This window comes from Chiloscyllium plagiosum, chromosome 28, assembly GCF_004010195.1.
Source record: "Chiloscyllium plagiosum isolate BGI_BamShark_2017 chromosome 28, ASM401019v2, whole genome shotgun sequence".
In the NCBI taxonomy this organism is placed as follows: Eukaryota; Metazoa; Chordata; class Chondrichthyes; order Orectolobiformes; family Hemiscylliidae; genus Chiloscyllium; species Chiloscyllium plagiosum.
Window position 1 is genome coordinate 17,683,274 of NC_057737.1, and position 22,315 is coordinate 17,705,588.

Genomic DNA, 22,315 nt, shown 5'->3' on the forward strand with positions numbered 1-22,315 from the left:
ACCAATGTCCTGTACAGCCGCAACATGACCTCCCAACCCCTCTACTCAATACTCTGACCAATAAAAAAAAGCATACCAAACACCTTCTTCACTATCCTATCTACCTGCGACTCCACTTTCAAGGAGTTATGAACCTGCACTCCAAGATCTCTTTGTTCAGCAACACTCCCTAGGACCTTACCATTAAGTGTATTAGTCCTGCTAGGATTTGCTTTCCTGAAATGCAGCACCTCGCATTTATCTGAATTAAGCTCCATCGGCCACTTCTCAGCCCATTGGCCCATCTGGTCCAGATCCTGTTGTAATCTGAGGTAACCCTCTTCGCTGTCCACTACACCTCCAATTTTGGTTTCATCTGCAAACTTACCAACTGTACTTCTTATGCTCACATCCAAATCATTTATGTAAATGACAAAAAGTAGAGGGTCCAGCACCAATCCTTGTGGCACTCCACTGGTCACAGGCCTCCAGACTGAAAAACAACCCTCCACCACCACCCTCTGTCTTTTACCTTTGAGCCAGTTCTGTATCCAACAATCTCCCTGTATTCCGTGAGATCTAACTTTGCTCACTAGTCTCCCATGGGGAACCTTGTCGAACACCTTACTGAAGTTCGCATAGATCACATCTACCGCTCTGCCCTCATCAATCCTCTTCTACCTTTGAGCCAGTTCTGTATCCAAATGGCTAGTTCTTGTATTCCATGAGATTTAACCTTGGTAACCAGTCTCCCATGGGGAACCTTCTCGTACGCCTTACTGAAGTACATATAGATTATGTCCACTGCTCTGCCCTCATCAATCCTTTTCATTACTTCTTCAAAAAGCTCAATCAAGTTTGTGAGACATGATTTCCCACGTACAAAGCCATGTTGACTATCCCTAATAAATCCTTGTCTTTCCAAATACATATATATCCTGTCCCTCAGGATTCCCTCCAACAACTTGCCCACTACCGCCGTCAGTCTCACTGGTCTATAGTTCCATGGCTTGTCCTTACTCTTAAAGAGTAGCGCCACGTTAGTCAACCTCCAGTCTTCCAGCACCTCACCTGTGACTATCGATGATACAAATATCTCAGAAAGAGGCCAGCAATCACTTCTCTAACTCCCCACAGAGTTTTAGGGTACACCTGACCAGGTCCTGGGGATTTATCAACCTTTATGCATTTCAAGACATCCAGCACTTCCTGCTCTGTAATATGGACATTTTGCAAGGTGTCACCACCTATTTCCCTACATTCTATATCTTCCATATCCTTTTCCACAGTAAATACTGATGCAAAATACTCGTTTAGTATCTCCCCCATTTTCTGCAACTCTATATAAAGGCCGCCTTGCTGATCTTTGAGGGGTCTATTCTCTCCCTAGTTACCCTTTTGTCCTTAATGTATTTGTAAAAACCCTTTGGATTCTCCTTAATTCTATTGCCAAAGCTATCTCTTGTCCCCTTTTTGCCCTCCTGATTTCCCTCTTAAGTACACTCCTACTGCCTTTATACTCTTCTAAGGATTCCCTCGATCTATCCTGTCTATATCTTACATATGCTTCCTTCTTTCTCTAAACCAAACCCCAATTTCTTTAGTCATCCAGCATTCCCTATAGCTACCAGCCTTACCTTTCACCCCTAACAGGAATGTACTTTCTCTGGATTCTCGTTATCTCATTCATAACATTGGGGAGTGTTGCATTGTCAAATGCTATGCTTTGGATGAAATGCTAAAGTAAGTCCTTTCATCTGCCCATGTGAATCTAAAGGATCTGCTTAGGCCAGAAAAGACAGGACAGACTTAGGCCATTCGAGGCATTGAGTCTGCTCTGCCATTTGATCATAGTTGATCTGTTTCTCAATCCCATCCTCCCTGGCACTGTTCAAGGATGAATATAGAATACTCTTATGTCGATTGCCCTTTAATACCTCAACCAACATCTTTTGGCACATAAAGTGCCATTTTTGCCTCCTGATCAATAGTGACTGCATTTCAAATGTTCGACTTGCTTTGGAAGTGTTTCGGAATGTGCTGAGGGCAAGGCAAGTCATGAAGTTAATGCAGGCTTTTCTTCCATCGCCAGAAATATAAATAGCTTAGCTCCACTCCCCACAGATTTCTTTGTAAACATTAAAATTTAAAACTTAAATAATGCATGCCATTTAATTTGCTAACAATACCCAACACCAAGAAAATGGAGATCAGCCTCATCATAATTAGATTAGATTCCCTACAGAGTGGAAGCAGGCCCTTCGGCCCAAATACTCCACACCGATACTCCGAAGAGCAACCCACCCAGACCCATTCCCCCTAACTAATGCACCTAACTCTACGGGTAATTTAGCATGACCAATTCACCTAACCTGCACATCTTTGGACTGTGACATAATGATCGCAATGGTGGTGCCAAATTGTTGAATTCTGAGGAATGTCAATGGGATGCACATCACGCTACATCAGAAATCAAAACATTTTTGACTAGAAATCTGCAGGTCTGCTTGCAGGAACTATTCAATGGCCCTTAACCAACACCATAGCCACAGGTACAGCAGCCTGGCTTGTAACTGGATATTTCCAATCTGCTCATAAGCAAAGCAGACTTCAACTGAAACTTGTAGATTGGAAAGCATGGTCTTCAACAGACCCATACGGCTGTGAGAGCTTCATAGTGCACTTAAACGTCTCTCCTTTTCCTGGGACTGCTTGAATACACTGGCTGAGAGTTTTACATGGTCATACTAAATTGGATTGATCCTGGATCTCACATGGGCTGCTGTACAGCCCTTGATCAGAATTTCTCTTCAGCAGCATCTTTCAGATTAGGATTAAAACAGAAAGTAATCAAATCCATTGCTCTGACATATTATTACATTCCAAGTGTCCAATTACTTCGCATAACTCAGCTGGACTGAAGATTCACATCGAAATTTATGTGACACTCTCCACTGGGGACAAAACCAACCAGTTCAATCTCTCAAGTCTTATCTGCCTTCATTTAACTGTTTTGTCATTGCATCAAGCAATTTCCCAGTATTAGTTCAATGTTCTGTACTATCTTCAAGTGGTTATCTGAAGGCTGCAGGACCTTTGCTCAATAATGACAATGCCTTTCCCAAATGGACATCACAGTTCATTATAGCATTGGTGGGCTTGCCAAATGAGGCATTTAATATGGATTTGAGTAAAGGCTCGATAGATGCAATCAAATACTGGAACTTCATATTCCATGCAGTACCCGCATGTCCCAAGCCAGTGGAAAACCTTACAGCAACGATGCGCTGCTCCCTTGGATCAATGACGCGCACTTTCTTGTCCTTGCAGGTGGTGCAGATGAGGCTGCCATTGCGGTTCCAGCAGACGTTGTAAATCAGGTCAGTGTGTAGGTCATCAAGAGTTATCAGGGGCTCCCCAGTCCCCACATTCCAAATAATGATCATATTATCACTGCCTGCAACAGACACAACCAGGTAGAGTAAAGGATCAGTACTCAGCATTGGCTTGTGAAACACCAAATCTTTAAAACAAAATAAATTGCTTGTGTGTTAATTTCAACTGTTGTCTCCTCTCAATCCTTAAGCAAACTGAATCCTTAGAGAACAGGAATTTTTAAAGGTACTGCAACATCATTTGCATCCTGATCCCCTTTGTTTCAAAAGCACGTCGGAGCCCAGCTATTGGCTACAAGAAACAGTCAGGGCCTAAAGATTTGCTGTAGAGCAGCAGCAAAATGTGCCAGAGAATTAGATACAGTTGAAGACAGCTGTAGCTATTAAGATAATGGTTGGGAAACAGCACTCAATATAAGAGTCAATACGCAATAATTGTAAAATTTGTGATATGATTTGACAGAGCTGGAATAAACTTGGAAATGCATGAAGGTGATCGATGAAATGTATTTCAAATATAAGTTAAGCAAGTGAAAACAAAAGACTAAAATACCATTCATTCTGCAAAACAGTCACATCGGACTCAAAACGTTAATTCTGATTTTTTCCACTGCTGGTGCTGCCTGACTGGCTGAGCTTCTCCAGTATTTTCTCTTTTATTTCACATTTCCAGCATCCGCAATATTTTGCTTTGGTTAGGCTCTAATTTATGAGAGTGCGGTATGAGTGCGTCAGATGAAATCTTCCCCTACTTACAAAGATGTGTCTCAATTCACACAATGGCAGATAGAGTTAACAGTAACTGTATATTTGACTTGCACAGAAATCAGGACCAGTTTGGCATGTTTGGTGCCATGGTTACTGATTATGATTTGACATGCCAACTCAAGTTAAAGGAGGCAAGGCTGGCAGGAAAGAGGAGAAATCATCTGTAACTTTCCTTAGAATCGTATTTCAGCTGAATTTTTTATACGCTGTGGACAAGGAGCACTTTCAAATCCCAGGATGTACATACACACAGTATTGTAACTTTGCGCGTTAATTCAATCCTAAACCAACTGGTGAACTACTTTTCTTGATATTGATATGGTTTATGTACAGAATCCAGCATTACATATACTTGTTTCCTATCTGACATCTTGTGTCCCAGCAGTCTTGCTTTTTAATTGCTTAAGGTATTTAATTAAACAGCATCCTTCATCTGTTTACGTTAACAATATAATTAACATACTATCAATACTGATATAAGTATAACCCTGCCATTTGCAAGGCTTATGTTCCTGCAAAACCAAACCACTTGTCGAAATTGCAAACATGAGCATTTTTTATCAATAGGAGTCAATTAAGTTAGTTCCAGCCATACTGTCTAGATGACTAATTCTCCCCACCAAAAAAAGTGGGCCTGCAGAGTCCATTCCCTCAACACTAGGTGGTGCTCTGTCTGGAGGACAGCATCCATTCTTTTTCGCTGCATTTTGGCAGTTTTGTTTCTTTCTTTTGGGCATCTTCTGTTGGCTAACATAGTAATATATTCATATTACTTAAAAACATGAAAACGTTAATGTTTGAGGCACAACAGGCAATCGGGTACACGATTTTGTTTGGATAAACAAGTTCATGAAAGAGGAAGTGATGAATAGTGAGACTTTACTTCAACAACTGACTGCATGGCGATGGATGGCACTAGTAGAGACAGCTATGACTATTTGCCTGCAGTTTCAGCTAATACTCAGTTTACATGAAGTGCACAGCCAGAAGAAAGATGCAATCTTAAAAGTGGACAAACCTAGTTAGTGCTTTCAAATGTATCGGCTTTTCTGCATTTTGTCTCAAGTTGTAGGGTGATACAGCATGGAAACAGGCTGTTTGACCCAACTTGGCCATGCTGACCAGGTTTCCTAAACTGAACGAGTCCCATTTGCCTGTGTTTGGCCCATATCCCTCTGAACCTTTCTTATCCACGTACCTGTCCAAATATCTTTTAAATGTTTTAACTGTACTTGCTTCTACCACTTCTCTGGCTGCTCTTTTTGTCCACACACCACACCATTCTCTGTGTGAAAACGTTGTCCCTCAAGTAGAAATATAAAAACACATGAATAGGCAGCTCAGTTGCAGATTTTTTTGCAGATATCTAATCTAACTCCAAACATCTGCTTTTTTGCCATATTCCTCAATATTTCTGGCTAACACAAATTCGTATATAAAATTTACGGTTGCAATTGCATCAACTGCAATTTTGCAGAAAAGTTTTAAACTTTTAGATTCATTCGTCACTTAAGTGACTACTTCTGAAAGGTCTAACAACAATTCTTAGCTGGATAGATTGTTCAGTTTATCACTAAAACTAGACTAAACATAGATTTGAATCTGTAAAAGGGATTCTGTTGTAAAGGTAGGATTTGAATAGCAAAGTTGGGGGTACTTTTATATATTTCCTCAAAGCACGTTTCTTCCTAGATTTGAATCCGGTCAAATGTGTCCCAGCAGCTGTCAGGGGAGCAAAGAAAAACCCCATGCAGCTCCTTGTCTCAGTCTGTTTGGATGCCAGCTGCTGAATGTAACAGGTGGAGCTCACAAACAGCAGTGGTCTCAAAGGAGCACAATCATGAAAGGTGTTATGAAAAGGACACTGTTTCCAACCCAAATCAGGTCTATGTTAGAATACATCTGCCACTTACTCCTGAGTATTGGCATTGGCAAAGTACTCCCTTCCTCTTGGCTCTACTTCTTATCATAGTTCTCAACCCATTTTCACACAGCTGACAGAGCTTTAGAGAAGCCCAAGGGAGTGTTTGTTGTAGTGGTTCATACTTCATTCCCTGTCTACCTTTTTTTCTGACCGTGTCTTGCACTTGAAGGATAGAAAAGTTTTAGTGGCAGTAAACGCATTGCCCTAAATGCCAGCAAATCTCTCCCCAGTTAGTATAGGAGAACTGAAGAAGCAGATGCTGACACACTAATCCAGCATGGAAAACATCCCAAACACAAACCTGAACACAGCCTCGTCAACATCCACACGTGAACACTTTCCTTTGAGGAAGGGTTTGGAGGGATATGGGCTGGGTGCTGGCAGGTGGGACTAGATTGGGTTGGGATATCTGGTTGGCATGGATGGGTTGGACTGAAGGGTCTGTTTCCATGCTGTACATCTCCATGACTCTATGGTCCCATGATTTACAGAAATGTATGATGCAACTGTCACACGCTGCTTTTTCCCCAACCGACAAGCAGAATAAACTAGTTCCCAGATTTTTACACATCGAGATTAAAGCACAGATCAAAATTGTGTGGCCTGGTTTCATTAATTTGGATCAAAAGCAGAAATTGCCAGAGAAACTCGGGTCTAGCAGCATCTGTGGAGAGAGAAAGTAGAGTTAATGTTTCGAGTCCAGTGACCCTTATTCAGAATTGGTATTTACATAGATGGCAGGGATGAAGGCAACTAGGAGCAAGTAGATAGGGGAGATGAAGCCCAGGGAGAGAGAAAGCAAGTTAGACCGACAAAAGGATGGTTAATCAGGACAGAGGTTGGGCAAATCATGGCAGGTCTTAGAAGTTGCTCACCATTTTGTTGTCACCTGTCTCCTTCAATCATGGCCCTGATTGATCTTACCATTCGATAACATGGAGTTAGTGGGCCACTGGCAGTATTTCCATTGCCTCACATTGAATAAAACAGTGGGAAAACTAGAACTGTGGAAATGGAGGGACCAGATCAGATGAGAGAAAGTTACAAGGCCTGCTTCAACTCGTTGTGGTGGTTGGAGGGGGTGGAGAAGGTGTGTTTTATTTACAGATAATGGAGCAAAGATCCCTTCTCAAATTTTTAAAGCTTCTTTCACTATCTTAACAACAATGAACCAAAGTCTAGTAATTACACCCGGTGTTATATATAAAATGATGGGGAAACTTGCTGAATATCATTTTGCGACTGTTAGCTCAGTTTTAATGAATGTGGTCATGTCACCGCTGGAGAAACATTTAGGGTTCAAAGGAAAGGGGAAGTTTCCTGTCACACCTCCCTTTTCTGCTCACCCCCCAGAAGCAACATGGGGAACTCAAGAAGGAAATCTGCACCCCGTTTTAAAGAGACACATTTTATTCTTGTACTTACAATTGGCAAAGTGGATTGTGGTAAAATCACACAAGAAATATATATGCTTAAAAATTATTTTAGAAAATATCAAGCTAACCTTTGTGTACAAAATACATTGAACTCAAGGGTGACCGAAGGGATGTTGTGCAGTTGTTAATCAACCTGCTTGAATATGTTATGATGGCATGGATGGGACTTGAACCCAGTCCTGTTGGATGGCAGAACCAAATCAATGGGTTGAATGGCCCAATCCAATAGCTGAAAGCAGCCAATTCCTTCAGGAGTGACAGCAGGAGATCAGGACGACCTCTGTAATCTTATGGTCAATATACTGCTGCTGAAGGTTCTCCTAACATGTGGACTGACTGTCATGTTAAGAATAATTATTTGTTTGCTCATTCCTGCATATGCAAAATGAGATGAAAATTTGTTCGCCAACCTGGAAGAATTTGATCCTGAGAAGATTTTAATGAACATGAGTAAATTGGCAGGTCTGTACATGAGCATTATTTGTGCATGTGGTAGCATTTTTCTCATTCTCTTCATTCAGACACCATTTATGTAATACAGTTACAAAAGCACAGATTACGCTTCACTTGTCTCTTGGAATATATTGCTCACAGCTGTCATGGAACATCTAGAGGCATTTGGGATTCATCCTTTAATTTTTCAAAATAAAATTATATAGTTTACAGTAAAATTTGAAATTTAATCACACTGTAAGGAACAGGGTTAAATTTTTTTTTCAGGTTTTAAAATAGTCTTGTGAATGGTGCAAAGAAGCCTTGAAAATTTATAACTTTAATGCTTGTCAGTTGAATGAATTTGCACTGTTTTCCATTCAGTTTTCAATAATTCCAAAATATAAGGTCATCCAACACATTCTCAATTCTAACGCAGCTTTCAAGAAACACACTTTCCAAAGGCTTGACATATATTTTGCACATTAAAAAGTAGAATTGTAGAAACTTAAATGAATCACAAACATTTCCCTACTCAGTACTTTCAGAATAAAACTGGGGACTTTAGATCAATGTTGATATAAGTCTCTTCGTAGAAAATGAGTAACAAATTTTGGAAGGGTTTTGGTTTTTCTCCTTTCAATGATGTTTTAGACAAGCAATTATTTTGCAACCATATCCTGTAAATTTTATTGATAATTAATTTACAAAGCAACCATTGCTATTAATACAGTGAGAATGATTCTCACTAGCCTCCTCCACCCAAATCAAGATTGACAATCCAGTTTGAAAATTATTTTTAAGTCACTTTTACTATAAATAATGAGAGTCAGCCCCTCCCAGCAATAACACATTCCCATCTGAGCAATGAAAGGTTAAGGGTTTAACATCTCCAGGATATAAATACATAATTTAGGTTGACAATGCAATGCAGTACAGAGGGAGCACAGAAAGGTAATTAGTCCTTGAAATAACTGCACAGAGGTCGGTATCCCATCACCAAGTCACCATTCACTAGTGCACAGTGCACTGGCTGTGGCCAGCCAACTCAGAGTCAATCCTCAACTGAGGAGATTCTAATCTGGTTATATTTTTTTTCTCTCTTGGTTATATTGGTCAGCCAGGGTTTTCCTGATTGATTGGGGTTGTTAACCTGAGCCAATGACCTCGTAATCAATGAGGTCAACCTGGTTCCAATCACTATAGCCACATTCTACAAAGGAGCATAGGCATCTCTCTCAATGTAGAGAGATGAATGGTTAAAGCGCACCGCTCTACAAGGTGTGGTGCAAGTCAGAGCCTCCATGTACTTCTTGATATAGGGATATAGGGAGCCCTCTCCAGCAGCATCACTCAGTGTCACACTCTAGCTAACAAAGCTGACCCACTCCTGCACAAACAGAGTACTCCATTGTTAGATGTACTATGCTTCAAAATCAGTGAAAAAGGGACCAGGTTTACCTGCTCAGGAGGATAAAAAAAACTCACAGAACCTATATGGATAAGGTAAGAAGTTGCTCTCCTTGAAGATCCTTTCTCAAAACTCACTTCTTTGATCACATTTATAATCCTCTAATATTTCCTGCATTGGCTTGGGCATGGATTTCATTGCCTTCTTTACACTTCTGTCACACAGCTTGTGACGATCGTTAAAGGCACTATGTGACAGATTGAACATGATGGAGCTCCTTAGAAGTGAGAAGACTGAGGGATAGCCTGACAGAAGCCATTAAAATTGTGAAAAGGCTCATAACCTAGAGATGCTGAAGGGTAAACTAGAACTCGAAGCGAGGAATAGAAGGTTTAGGCTGGTTAGAATGTAGAATTCGGATCCAGAGAGAGTAATTGGGACAACCGGTGTAGTGCAATTAAACTGAATCTGGAAAACACAAGAGGGAGAAAGGTGCAGAAGAAAAACCTGGAGAGGGTGGAGGAGGTTTGGAGGAGTATAAACACTCACAGGGATCTGTTGGGCTGATTGGCTTGTTCCTGTCCTGTGACTATTATGTAATATAAGAATGCAAGTAGTTCTTGTTTTGCCATTGCATGTTGTCATGGTGACGGCTCATTTTATGGCAATGCCTTTGGGAGTCCAATTATGCTACCCTTATGCAAATTTGACAATACTATGGGGGCTACATCTTTGCTGCATTATGAAATTTGATTGCAGTTTACAGTGCATGTTTGTCACTAAAATTCTAATTTTTATAACCCAAAGCCATTTTGAGCAGGTGACCTAGTAAAGATCCACGCTGTTTCCTCCAGGAGATCACCGTATTTCATTGATTAAGTTTGTCTAGAAAGTTAGTTCACATATGGAGGAGATAATAATTGTTGACCATTGAAAATAATTGTTAATTTGATTGCATAATACTGTGATCTCTCAGTGCCTATAGATGGAGGTGGGCACTGCGGGAGATACAATGTCTTATTTCCCCCTCCAACCCCATTTTGATTTAGACCCTTCCTGCTCTCTCCACCATGCCCCTCACCTTTGATGGGTTGCATTTCCTGTAATAGGCTTTACTTGTAAATATTCAGTGGGTTACATCGCTGTTTTATTGGTGGTGATCAGTAAGTCAAAAAAATTGTTGTGACCTCAACTTATTTGAAGAAGTTGTAAAAAAAAATTGATGTTACTTTTCCTCTATTAATTACTCATTAGGAAACAGAATACAATTGTAATTGGGTTATTGTTTACATTTGCTAGCCTAGCATGAAGCAAACTTGCATAAGGATAGTCCCAACAAAGGCAAAGATACTCCATGTTGGCATTGTTATTTACATATTTTATATATGTCAATATATATTAGAGCTAGGAATTGAAGTGCATGTGTGTAAGTGTTTTGGTAAGGAGCATTCCACAGCTGCACCTGAGAATTATACAATATATAACAGATCCAGTAGGGACAATTCTGGTGTAGTCTGGACCATGAACAAGCAGCCAGCAGGAATTAAACATGGTAGAGTTCCAATGTCTTCACACTTTGAAACATGATTATTCAAACATCGCAGAGCTCATATCAATATATCACATGGCTTAATGAATATATCAGCACCAATGCAAATCTTTCAAAATCGTTGCTGATCACCAAAAGCAAACAGTGAGTATCTGTCTAGTATTTGTAGATGTGAATGCAAGCAACTGCATCTCAGCATGTTCTCTACCTCAGTGTGCATCAGAATCAGTTGCTGCTACAGGACACTTCAAAGCAGAGGGTTTATAATATTTTCAAAAGAAATGGTAACAATTCCTGGCAAAATGCAGAGAAATACATATCCTTATAAATGACAGTATCTCTGAATTAATCAGGGCTGCTAAATTCACATTTGAATTGACAACTCTTCTGTTCTCTGAAATGACACTTACCTCCTCTATTGATGCATCTACTTAACTGAACAGCTGCAATGAGTCACTTTGCTGGTTTCTGTCCTTAATTAACCATCCAACACTCATTAAACTTTACAAGCAACTTGCAAATAACATTTCTATGGTGCAATGGGGGTGTGAGGAATTGATAAATATGAAAGAAAGCAGACATTTCATTTACAGTGATCACTAAAAAAGATTAAGGTAGACAAGAAAATAAAACGACCAGGAGAACCTCAATAAGGACGCTCGTGATACTAATGATGTCCATACCAGCATTTTAACTGAATAATTAGAAACAGGAGAAGTTTTGAAAAAGTTGATAAACCCATCAACTATCTTTTTTTTAAAAAAAGCACAAGAAGACAGGCAGATAAATATAGACCAGTGAGCTGAACATGTAAAAGTTTTATAATGATTAAATTGGCAAACCAGCTCCGACAAGCAAGTTGTCTGTCTATTCAACAGGACCCACTCTGTTAAAACCAGAAGTGGAAGGCTAGTTAGGGAATCAGATAATATTTGAACAAAGTCTGAGCCAAACCTGCCTGATTTTGTTTTTTATGTGGATTAAAATTGTGTACAATGATTCAGTGTGCTCTGGATATCAGCGTCCTTGTCTTTGAGTTACTGACTGATAGCAGGCATACAATAGCAGCACTGAAGGACTCTCATTGCAAATTGGTTTCTTCAGTTTGAAAAACCACCTCCCATCCCCCTGGGGTGCAGGCTAAATCCAATTGTTAATACTGCCTAGGAAATAGAATTAACTTGGGAGAAGTTCTTTGTATACAGCATGAACCATATGAAGCAATCTTCATTTTCTCCTTATGGGGCGATAACAGGCATTATGTAAAAAGTATCCGCTAGGCAAGGGGAGGAACAAAAATATCTGGCTTGGATAATTTCAAATGCTGCAAACTTCCCACTTTTTGAAGGTGTCAAATAAGAATGGATCACCACAACTTTAAGGTAACAGCCACTTCCACCGTCCGCTGGTGATTTTAATGTGTCACGGCTTGAACAAAACAGTCCACAATGATGATATTACCTGCACTAAGTAAAATGTTCCGGGCAGTTGGATGCCATGTGATAATCCCGACTCTCTTCGAGTGCCCCTCCAAGACAACAATGGGGTCTGTTATAGACCGGAGTGCTACATGATCTGGGATCTGCCAAACCTGTGAGAAGGTGAATGCAAAACAAGGCTGGTTAGAAATAGTTCACTGACTTTTTTTGAGCAGCTGGGCTATTTGTTGAATTTGACTCAATCTCAGTGCTCAATCTATGACTAAGCAGACAATCAAACAACTTTTTGAATTTACTAATTACTTACGGACACCAAACAACAAACCGGCATCTTATCACACCTTGAGTATGACAAAACTTACACAAAATGATGGTCTCTTCCAGTTATATTCAGAACACACTCTGCAACTTGTAACATTTGCGATACATAGAACATAGAACATAGAAGAATACAGCGTAAATCCTATCCCTTACAATTCTCTCTAAGACTTTGCCCACAACAGAAGTGAGACTCACCGGCCTATAGTTACTAGAAATACATCTTGAGATTTTTAAAAAATATTCTTTCGGTAGCTGGTGGCTTTGCTAACTCGGCCAACATTAATTGCCTCTCCCTACTTATCCTCAAGAAGGTGGTGCTGAGTTGTCCTCTTGTACCCAGTGCTGTCAGAGAGGGAGTTTCAGGATTTCAGCCTCCACAACATTAATTGAACAGTGATATATTTCCAAGTCAGAATGGTGAGTGGCTTGGAAGGGAACTTGTAGCTGACAGTGTTCCCATGTCCCTGCTGCCCTTGTCCTTCTGGATGGAAGTGGCTGTGGGTTTGGAAGGTGTTCTTGGAGGAGCTTTGTTGAATGCTTCAGCTGCATTTCACCAATCGTGTTTGTTAAGCGAAAACGATAATTTCTGTAGGGTCACTGGACTACCTGTGCTTTTACATGATCAGGCTAACGTACATGATGATCTGGCTCAAGCTAGCTCAGTAACCTGGAAAAACAACATGAACCACAATGTCCTTCTCCCTGTATCTTGTTCTAAATTGTATTTACACCAAAGTGCGAGTGAAGTGAGTTCATTATGGACACCCACACCAATCAACCTCACCACCCAGTGGGGATTGAACATTTCAACTCCCCATCCCACTCTGCCGAGGACATGCAGGTCCTGGGCCTCCTCCACTGCCACTCCCTCACCACCTGACGCCTGGAGGAAGAACACCTCATCTTCCGCCTCAGGACCCTTCCTCCCTTTTATCTCTCCACCTTGGAGGCTCCCTGCCTCATTCCTGATGAAGGGCTTTTGCCCGAAATTTCAATTTTTTCCTGCTTCTCGAATGTGACCTAACCTGCTATACTTGTTGAGCACCACTCCAACCTAGACTCATTACGGTCTTGCCAGACCATAGGACCGCTTTCGTAAGTGAGAGACAATTGGTGGTGATTTAACATGAGAGTTACCACATCTTAGGTGAGGGGAGAGGTTGGGAACGACAGTCCTTCAAGGTAAAGTCAATAGATGTGAAGCTGGAAAAGCACAGCAGGTCAGATAGCATCTGAGGAGCGGGAAAGTCAAATTTTTAGGTTGAAACCTCACAAAAGGTTTCTGCCCGAAACATTGACCTTCGTGCTCCTCAGATGCTGTCTGATCCACTGTGCTTTTCCAGCTTCACACCTATTGACTCTGGCATCCAGCATCTGCAGTCCTTACGGTCTCCAAGTCTTTCGCGGTAACCTCAGCTGGTGCGGGAATTGAACCCACACAGTTGGCATCAACCTTCAAATTAATTGTCCAGTCAACTGAATAAAGAGGTTTTGATCTACACTACTCCTACAAAATTGTGGCATAAATCCATACTTAGAGCCTGAATTGACAAGCAAACTGAACATGCTCCCTTCACTAGAATCAAAGTGGGGCAAAACTCAGGATTTGTACTAAATCTTCCAAGTTGACGTTCAGGGAAACTGCTTCACACCAATGTTACAACTGTAATGTCTGGTAAATGACAAGGAGTTCGCCTCCAATATCTATGCCAGAGTTCATTTTGTATTGACAAATCATAATGTGATGGTATCCTACTACCACTCCTAAATGTCTCCTTTTCCCAATGTGAAACTGCCTTCGCTGTGATCAATTACCTGCTGCCATAAAACTTACCGAAAGAACATTCACAATTTGATCACCCATGTCCATAATGTTACACAGTACAGGTACAGTCTACTTGATCTTTAATTCATCTGAGCAAATTAAACTGCTGAAGGAAAGTAGGTTAAAATATTGCTAGATCACCAAAAATATTCAAACGAAATTATTGATCTTTCAACTCTACCTATCAGCTTCAAGCAAACCACCAATAGGTAACACTGCCTCCTGACCTCAATCACACAGAAACAAACTTCTTCTACAGTCTTTGATAATCAGAGTAACCATCGCAAACCTAGCTGGAATATTCTAATCCAGTTTCAGGCCAAACCTGAGGCAATGTTTCTGAAGATTTAAGTGAGACAGCATTAACGTTTCTCTTTATAGTCTGCCCTATAAGTATCAGTGTTGGTAGAATAACAGTTTTCACAGAAATCTAATTTCAATTTCTTTTGTTCTTTTCTGGGATGTGGGGGGGGTGGTCATAGTGACATAGAGATGTATAGAATGGAACAGACCCTTCGGTTCAACTTATCCATGCCAACTAGATATCCTAACCTAATCTAATCCCGTTTGCCAGCACTTGGCCAATATCCCTCCAAACCCTTCCTATTCTATACCCATACAATTACAACATTTAAAAGGCATTTGGATCAGCTTCCACCACTTCCATTGGCAGGTCATTCTATACACATGCGTAAAAGGCCAGCATTCATTGCTCTACCCTGATTGGCCTTGCCCTGACAGTTATGATTATGTGGATCTGGAGTTACATGTAGCCTAGGCCAAATAAGAGCAGCAGATCTCTTTCCTTAGAGGACATTAGGAAGCCAGATGTTTTATTTTGACAACATTTGATGGCAAGATGCTGAAAGCTAAAGCTGCTGTCAACTTAAGCAAGCAATTTGATGCTGACTGACTTCACGACACTATTAATGAATCTAGCTTTTTGTAATGTAATTTCCACCAGCTGCCGTGGTAGGATTTTAACTCATTTCCCCAGGGTATTAGTCAGGCCCCCTGGATTACTGGATCAGTGACATTACAATTACACTATTATTTCTTCCAAAAAATCAGGCTTTTTAAATTTAAAACCCATGCGTTTCTGTTCAGTACCATCAGTCAGCGTCAAATCAAGTCTATAGCAGCTATGCCTGTCAACATCTTGTATCTACATCACTGATCATCCTGTCCTTATTGAAAACTAGCTCTGCAAGTTTCTTTGATTTTCCTGAATTTACTCCTGTCCATCAATACATCATTACAAAGAATGGTGCCTAAAAGAATGTGAACAATATTATAACTGTTGTCTCAGAAATAACTTTGTTTACTCAATTGTTTAATGCCATATTATTGGACTAGATTTACTGATGATATATTGATTTCAAGCTTTTAGTGAATGCGCAGTAATCACATTCAATCACTTTCCTCTCCCCAGTATTACACACCATTTTATTGGGTATGTTTACTGCTTCCTGTATCATTTGACATTATTTTACATTTAACTATGGAATAGCAGATGGATTTACAAAGCAAAATTGATCCAGACCCTTCCAAACCTGTTGTTGTTTCTCTGATACATGAGGCTTTCAGCTAATTTTATAATGATGCAAAAGATGTTCTTGTAATTAAAAGCAATTTCTGAATAGTTGGAATAGCAGAATGGATCCATGCCAAACAGCTTTTCCCACATTTTTCATTCTTTGATGGGAAATGGGCTTCACTAACAAAGCAACTGTCCCAGAACTGAGTGTCTTGCATGGACAGTTAAGAATTAAGCACAGTGTTGGAGTCATAAAATTGGCCAGACTAAATAAGGACAAGAGCTCTGCTTCCTTAAAAGACAATTGTAATCCTGATGGGAGTTCCAGCAATAGATGATGTGATTGCGATAATTAGGACTGAAGTTTATTTTATTCCAAATTTTATTCATTGCATTTAAAATCCACCAGCCATAGGATTTAAACCCACGGTCTCCACAGCATTAACCTGGGCCTCTGGATTAGAAAGGCAAGATTCTGGAGTAGAGTGGTGCTGGAAAGGCACAGCAGTTCAGGCAGCATCTGAGGAGCAGGCTTTTGCCCAAAACGTCGGATTTTCCTGCCCCTCGGATGCTGCCTGAACTGCTGTGCCTTTCCAGCACCACTCTACTCCAGAATCTGGTTTGCAGCATCTGCAGTCACTGTTTTTACTTAGAAAGGCAAGAGTAAAGTCTAACCATCACCCTCCCAAACCAGAGGGCTCCCCTTTCATTAGAGAGAGATGACCAATTATGGTTTAACCTGAGGGTCACCATGCCTCAGGTGAGGGGATGAGGCGGAAAAGGCATGGGTTTAAAATTTTAAAAGTCTGACTTTTTGGAAGAAATAATATTGTAATTGTAATGTCACTGATCCAGTAATCCAGGGGGCCTGACTAATACCCTGGGGAAATGAGTTAAAATCCCACCACTGCAGCTGGTGGAAATTACATTACAAAAAGCTAGATTCATGGTGACCTCAATGGGTGCAGGAGTTGAACCCATGCTGTAGGGATTATTCTGCACTGCAAAACCAACTGAGCTAAACCCCTGTTCTCTTCTCTGGATTACCACCTTAGTGACATACAACTACAGCAATGATCTGTTTGATTTCCATGATCACATTACTCTTTCTACTGAGAAGATTTGGAATCCATTGATTCCCTTCCTAAAAGACCCACATGGGGAATTTGTTATCAAATAAAATTCTGAAAATTCAGTAAATTATATTAATTAGTAACAGTATGTACATTGATATTGGTCATATTTCCCTCATTATAGATAATAAGCTATTATCACATTTCAGTTCATTCCTTTTGGGAATATGGGAGCAGGTTAGATGGACATATCTTTAAGTTTTTATTTTAAATTACTGCACCAGAAAAGCACCATCTTTGGTTTTTTAAAACTGCTAAAAATAATTAGTTGCTGTTCATTATTGGTACAATATGTTTAATTACCTTCTAGACATTTGTCGTAAATTTGCACGGCAAAGCCTTTCTTATGACTTCTACTTTCTTTGCTAACATTAGTACAAAGTAACAATTCTACACCATTACAGGAGCTGCAATTCATCTGGTGTTAAAATCCAGGCAGAACTATCTCTTCCAGGCAGCCTCGCAAATCTTCAAAAACCCCAGAATCCTGGTTTATACTGCAGCTACAGCATCAATCCCATGCTTTGCACTGACACTATGGCCAAAGTCTAAGTAGAGATATACAGCATGGAAACAAACCCTTCACTCCAACCTGTCCACGCTGACCTGATATCCTAAATAAATCTAGTCCCATTTGCCAGCACTTGGCCCAAACCCCCCTTAAACCTCTCCTATTCATATACACATCTGGATGGCTTTTAAATGTTGTAATTGTACCAGCCTCCAGCAGTTCCTCTGGCAGCTCATTCCATACATGCACCACCCTCTGAGTAAAAACGTTGTCCCTTAGGTTCCTTTTAAATGTGTCCCCTCTCACTTTAAACCTATGGCCTGAGGTTTTGGACCCCGCCCCCCCCAACTTCCCATTCACCGTATGTTCCCATAGAATCTTATTTTAAGTTCTCTCAATGGAGATGTGCACCCAAACCCCTTCCCTGCAATCTTTCTCTTGTCACGAATACAGCCTCTGACCTTCCAGCAGCAATGGAGTAATAGCAGGAACATTTTTGACTCCTTTTGCTCATCTCTGCCTTTCTGGTGACCTCCTCCTTTTAATTACCCTTTGTGATTCACTAGCCATTTTTGTTTTAAACTTTGTGTTTTGGGGCATAACTGGGGGGACCTGTGAAGCATCTCACAATCCTCGGCACAGAAATGCAACTTGGAGGCCACTTTGTTGAGGTGTCACCTTTTTCTACCCTTCGTTCATGACGGTGAGAGTCAAGGCAACTGGGATTTGCCAGCATCACTGGCATTTCTCAAACGCAGGGTATTGTCAACTGCATCCATCCTCTTTTGAGAGCACCTTATCATCAACCTAGAGAGTTTGTGAATGGAAAAGGTTTCCATTCCATTAATGTCCAAATCATATCTGACCATTGATGCTGAATTTTGGAGCGGTGCACCAGATATCCTGGGAGCTGCCAGTGACTGTTATAAAGGGAGAGAACTCATCGGTTCCTACCACTTTCCAAGGTCCTCAGGCCATTCAGGGCTAGCTACTGGCAGACAGGGCATACGCCTCCAAACATGAACGAGTGGTGAGAACGTGGGACAAACCATAATGACGCATTGAAGGAGCAAGCATTTCAAGGGGAAAGGTTAAATGGGTAAAATGGCGAATTTAGTTGAGAATAGCTTTGCTGAGGATGAAACATGTAATTAGCTTGGATCGTTTTGTTATTTTAATTTTGCACAGTAGATTTCTGTTCTGTTGTTAAAATCCAATGGGACGGCACAGTGGCTCAGTGGCTAGTGCTGCTGCCTCACAGCGCCAGGGACCTGGGTCCGATTCTACCCTCGGGCAACTGTCTGTGTGGAATTTGCACATTCTCCCTGTGTCTATGTGGATTTCCTCTCACAATCCAAAGATGTGTAGGTTAGGGTGGATTGGCCATACTATGTTGCCCCATAGTGTCCAGGGATGTGCAGGCTAGGTGGATTAGCCATGGGAAATGCACGGTTGCAGGCTGGGATACTCTTCGGAGGGTCAGTGTGGACTTAATGGGCTGAATGGCCTGCTTCTACACTGTAGGGATTCTATGAATCTGCAGAGTTGTGTGCTTTATTTTTCAGTTTCATATTTAAAAGCAAAATACAATCTACCAAGCTCGATTTCATTCTGGAAGGGATCAGGCTTATGCAGTAGTAACATTAGCTGGGACCATAACACAGAGGACATGTTGACTTTCTATTTTTGTGGATCTTGTTAATTTTGCTTTACTGTCCCTGAATAAATGTTTTGTTACCTATGTGATTACACACCTGATTTCTTTGAGTAATCCCAATTTAAAGTATCGATACATTGCTGCTTTTTCCCTAATGGTCATGTAACTATGAGACAGCACTAATATCACATAGCACTAAAGCAAGGTAACTCTTAGATCTCATATCCTTACAATGCCTGAGTGATGTGTGGTGAGATCTCTTCTGATAATCACCAGGTTGATGGGAATCCTGAGGAATCCTCTTTTGATGTTTCCATCGTTGGTAAAGGTTCAGAGTGCACACAGTTACTCTGAATTATTTTATCATCCTCTAGGGCAATGTTGAACCTGCAAGAGGCAGTGCTTCATTCAGTGGTCTAGCCGAATGAGGCAGAGTGGATATGAGACCTGACCACTGTATACTTCCCAGCCTTGACTGGCAGTGCACCCCCTTAAAATGTTGATATACAGAATGAATCTTCCCCTCCATAGACATGAAGCATCACTGATTCTGTACTATCACTCAAAAGCTGGGCTTTAAGTGTGGCCTGATATTTGTAGGTCAGGCTGTAGCACATTCTCTGCCGGTTGCAGGTTCAAGTATTCCTGAAATCGAAGACCATCCGTAGTCCGGGAGGTTACTGCCTGCCAGAGATGAGCAATGTTTGGTCACTGCAACTTCTTAGATCTTTCGGATATTTAAAGAGGATGCACACTTTTCACACAGGTGTGACTGAACCAAGTCCAACAGTGAATATTATAGCACAGTGATCACTTTAACAGTGCAACTGAGAATATATCAATAGAAGTGACAGATTATTTAAAATGATGCAGCACCATTGCCCTTAGTGTGCCTTCATTATGCTTTCTTCCTCCTCTGCCTCCCACTTTGTCTAAGTGCATGACTGACTTCCGTAGCTGGGATAGAGGGAGCCCACTCTGGCAATAGCCCTGTTGATCAGAAAAACTTGGGCATTTGTCCCACTTAGGCCCGGAGGCCCCGGCCTTTCTGACAATCTCCTGCTATAGGCTGATCAGCCTGTCCTGCTGAATCCACTGGAATGATACGCAGGTTATTTGTGGAGCTGCTGACTAATTCTGGAGTGTCCTGAGAAGAAATTTCTGTGTTGATGATGCCATACTCCTCTTCCTTGACCCGAGAGAGGTGCTGGATTAAGGTCGAGATCACTCCTCCAGCTTTGGCATGGCCCTTGATGCTGAGCACACATAGCTACAGCCTGTGCGATGCATTTCTGAAGGACAATGAGTATTAGCTGCACCTGGGTCTCCATGGTTGGTCAGGAACCTGCCCAGGGAGGCAGCCAGGTGTCTGCATGTCAGGGCCAGTATTGTTCGGACTCTTCCATCTCTCGTTCCGGTTCACTCCCTGTTAACCCGCTTGCAGTTCCCATGCTTGTCTCTGCAGTCTGACCCAGTCATTAATGACCAAGGACAGAGGCACTTCATCTGCCTGGTGCCCACATCTTAATTCTGCACACCTGCCTCACGTGTCACTCGTTTCTCAGAAAAATGGGCCCAGTGGCACAGTCGCATAATTAATGAGTCAGAAAACAGAAGATTGAGAAATGAAAACTGGTGACTATGGACCAGGCACCATAATACTGACTCGTTAAATCGCATTAATTCTGATATTGCCTAACTTCATATGTTGTACTAAGACAATGCTTACACTTCAGCTCTTTCCCTTCTGATTGTCTCTGATCTGACCAATTTATCTCCAGGATACTGACATTATCTAGGATTATGACATTATGATTTCAAAATGAGACTTGCTAATTTAGGAAGCTTATTGCAATTTTCTCAAAGCTACACTGACCATAAAGATTCTTAATGTATATTGCCTAAGCTTTTCATTTTTAAGGATTGCCCTAATATATTCTCAAAGTCATTGTCGAAGATGGTGATGGAGTAGTGCTCTTAAGGCAGAGCTCATCCAATTCTTCCATCCAGTTCTTTTCAATTTTTTGCATTTATTTTTTTCCCTTTCTCTTCTCTCCTTTTTTTCCTCTCTCTACTTACTTCCATTCCTCAGATGACATGAGTCAAGGCAGCGTGGACATGAGGGACTCCTGACCCAGTGGAAGCCCAGCTCGGACTCAGAGTCATAGAGATATACAGCACGTAAACAGACCTTCCAGTCCAAAATTGTTCCATGCCGAGCAGATATCTTAATCTGGTCTAGTCCCAATTGCCAGCATTTGGCTCATATCCCTCTATACCATTCCTAATCATAAACCCAGCCAGAAGCCTTTTAAATGTTGTAATGTCCCAGCTTCCACCACCTCCTCTGAACTCATTCCCATACACGCACCACCCTCTGCATGAACAGGTTGCTCCTCAAGTTCCTTTTGAATCTGTCCCCTCTCACCTTAAACATATACCCTCCTATTTTGGACTCTTCTAACCTGGGAGAAAGCCCTTGGCTGTTCACCCTATTTATGCCCCTCATGATTTCATAAACCTCTATAAAGATCACTCCTAAGCCTCTGAAGCTCCAGGGAAAAATAAACCCAGTCTATGCAGCCTCTATCTATAGCTCAAACCCTCCAACACCAGCAACATCCTTCTAAATCTGGTTTGTACCCTTTCAAGTTTCACAACATTCTTCCTATAGCAAGGAGACCCAAACTGAATGGAGTATTCCAAAAGTGGCCTAACCAATAACCAATTGCATGACAACCTGCAATTGAGTACATTTCAATAGACCTACTTCTAATTCTAAAAGCACAGAGGACATACGACTGCAACCATCTACATCAAATGCAAATTATGCAATGCATTCCAACTGTCCTCAATTCAAATTATTGGATATTTCAAATTTTCAGCATTTAAAAAAGATTTTTGATAAGAACATAGCATGATGTCTTTCATTTTACTTAGTATTTCAAAAACACAACGGCATTTTATGACTGAACACAGTTAACTAGTTATTATGCTG

The 22,315-nt window shown here is 41.0% G+C and overlaps 1 protein-coding gene across 2 annotated transcripts in view; it reads right to left on the minus strand.

Annotated features, from left to right (window-relative positions):
• Nucleotides 1-22,315, minus strand: part of LOC122564000 (coronin-6-like) — a 243,359-nt gene that overhangs the window by 29,528 nt on the left and 191,516 nt on the right. For both annotated transcript variants that reach the window (XM_043718415.1, XM_043718414.1), the window contains exons 4-5: nucleotides 12,356-12,485; nucleotides 3,255-3,436 (exon numbers count right to left, since the gene is read on the minus strand). In XM_043718415.1, the coding sequence (XP_043574350.1) occupies nucleotides 3,255-3,436; nucleotides 12,356-12,485 (312 nt within the window). The remainder of the gene's footprint in view (nucleotides 1-3,254; nucleotides 3,437-12,355; nucleotides 12,486-22,315) is intronic.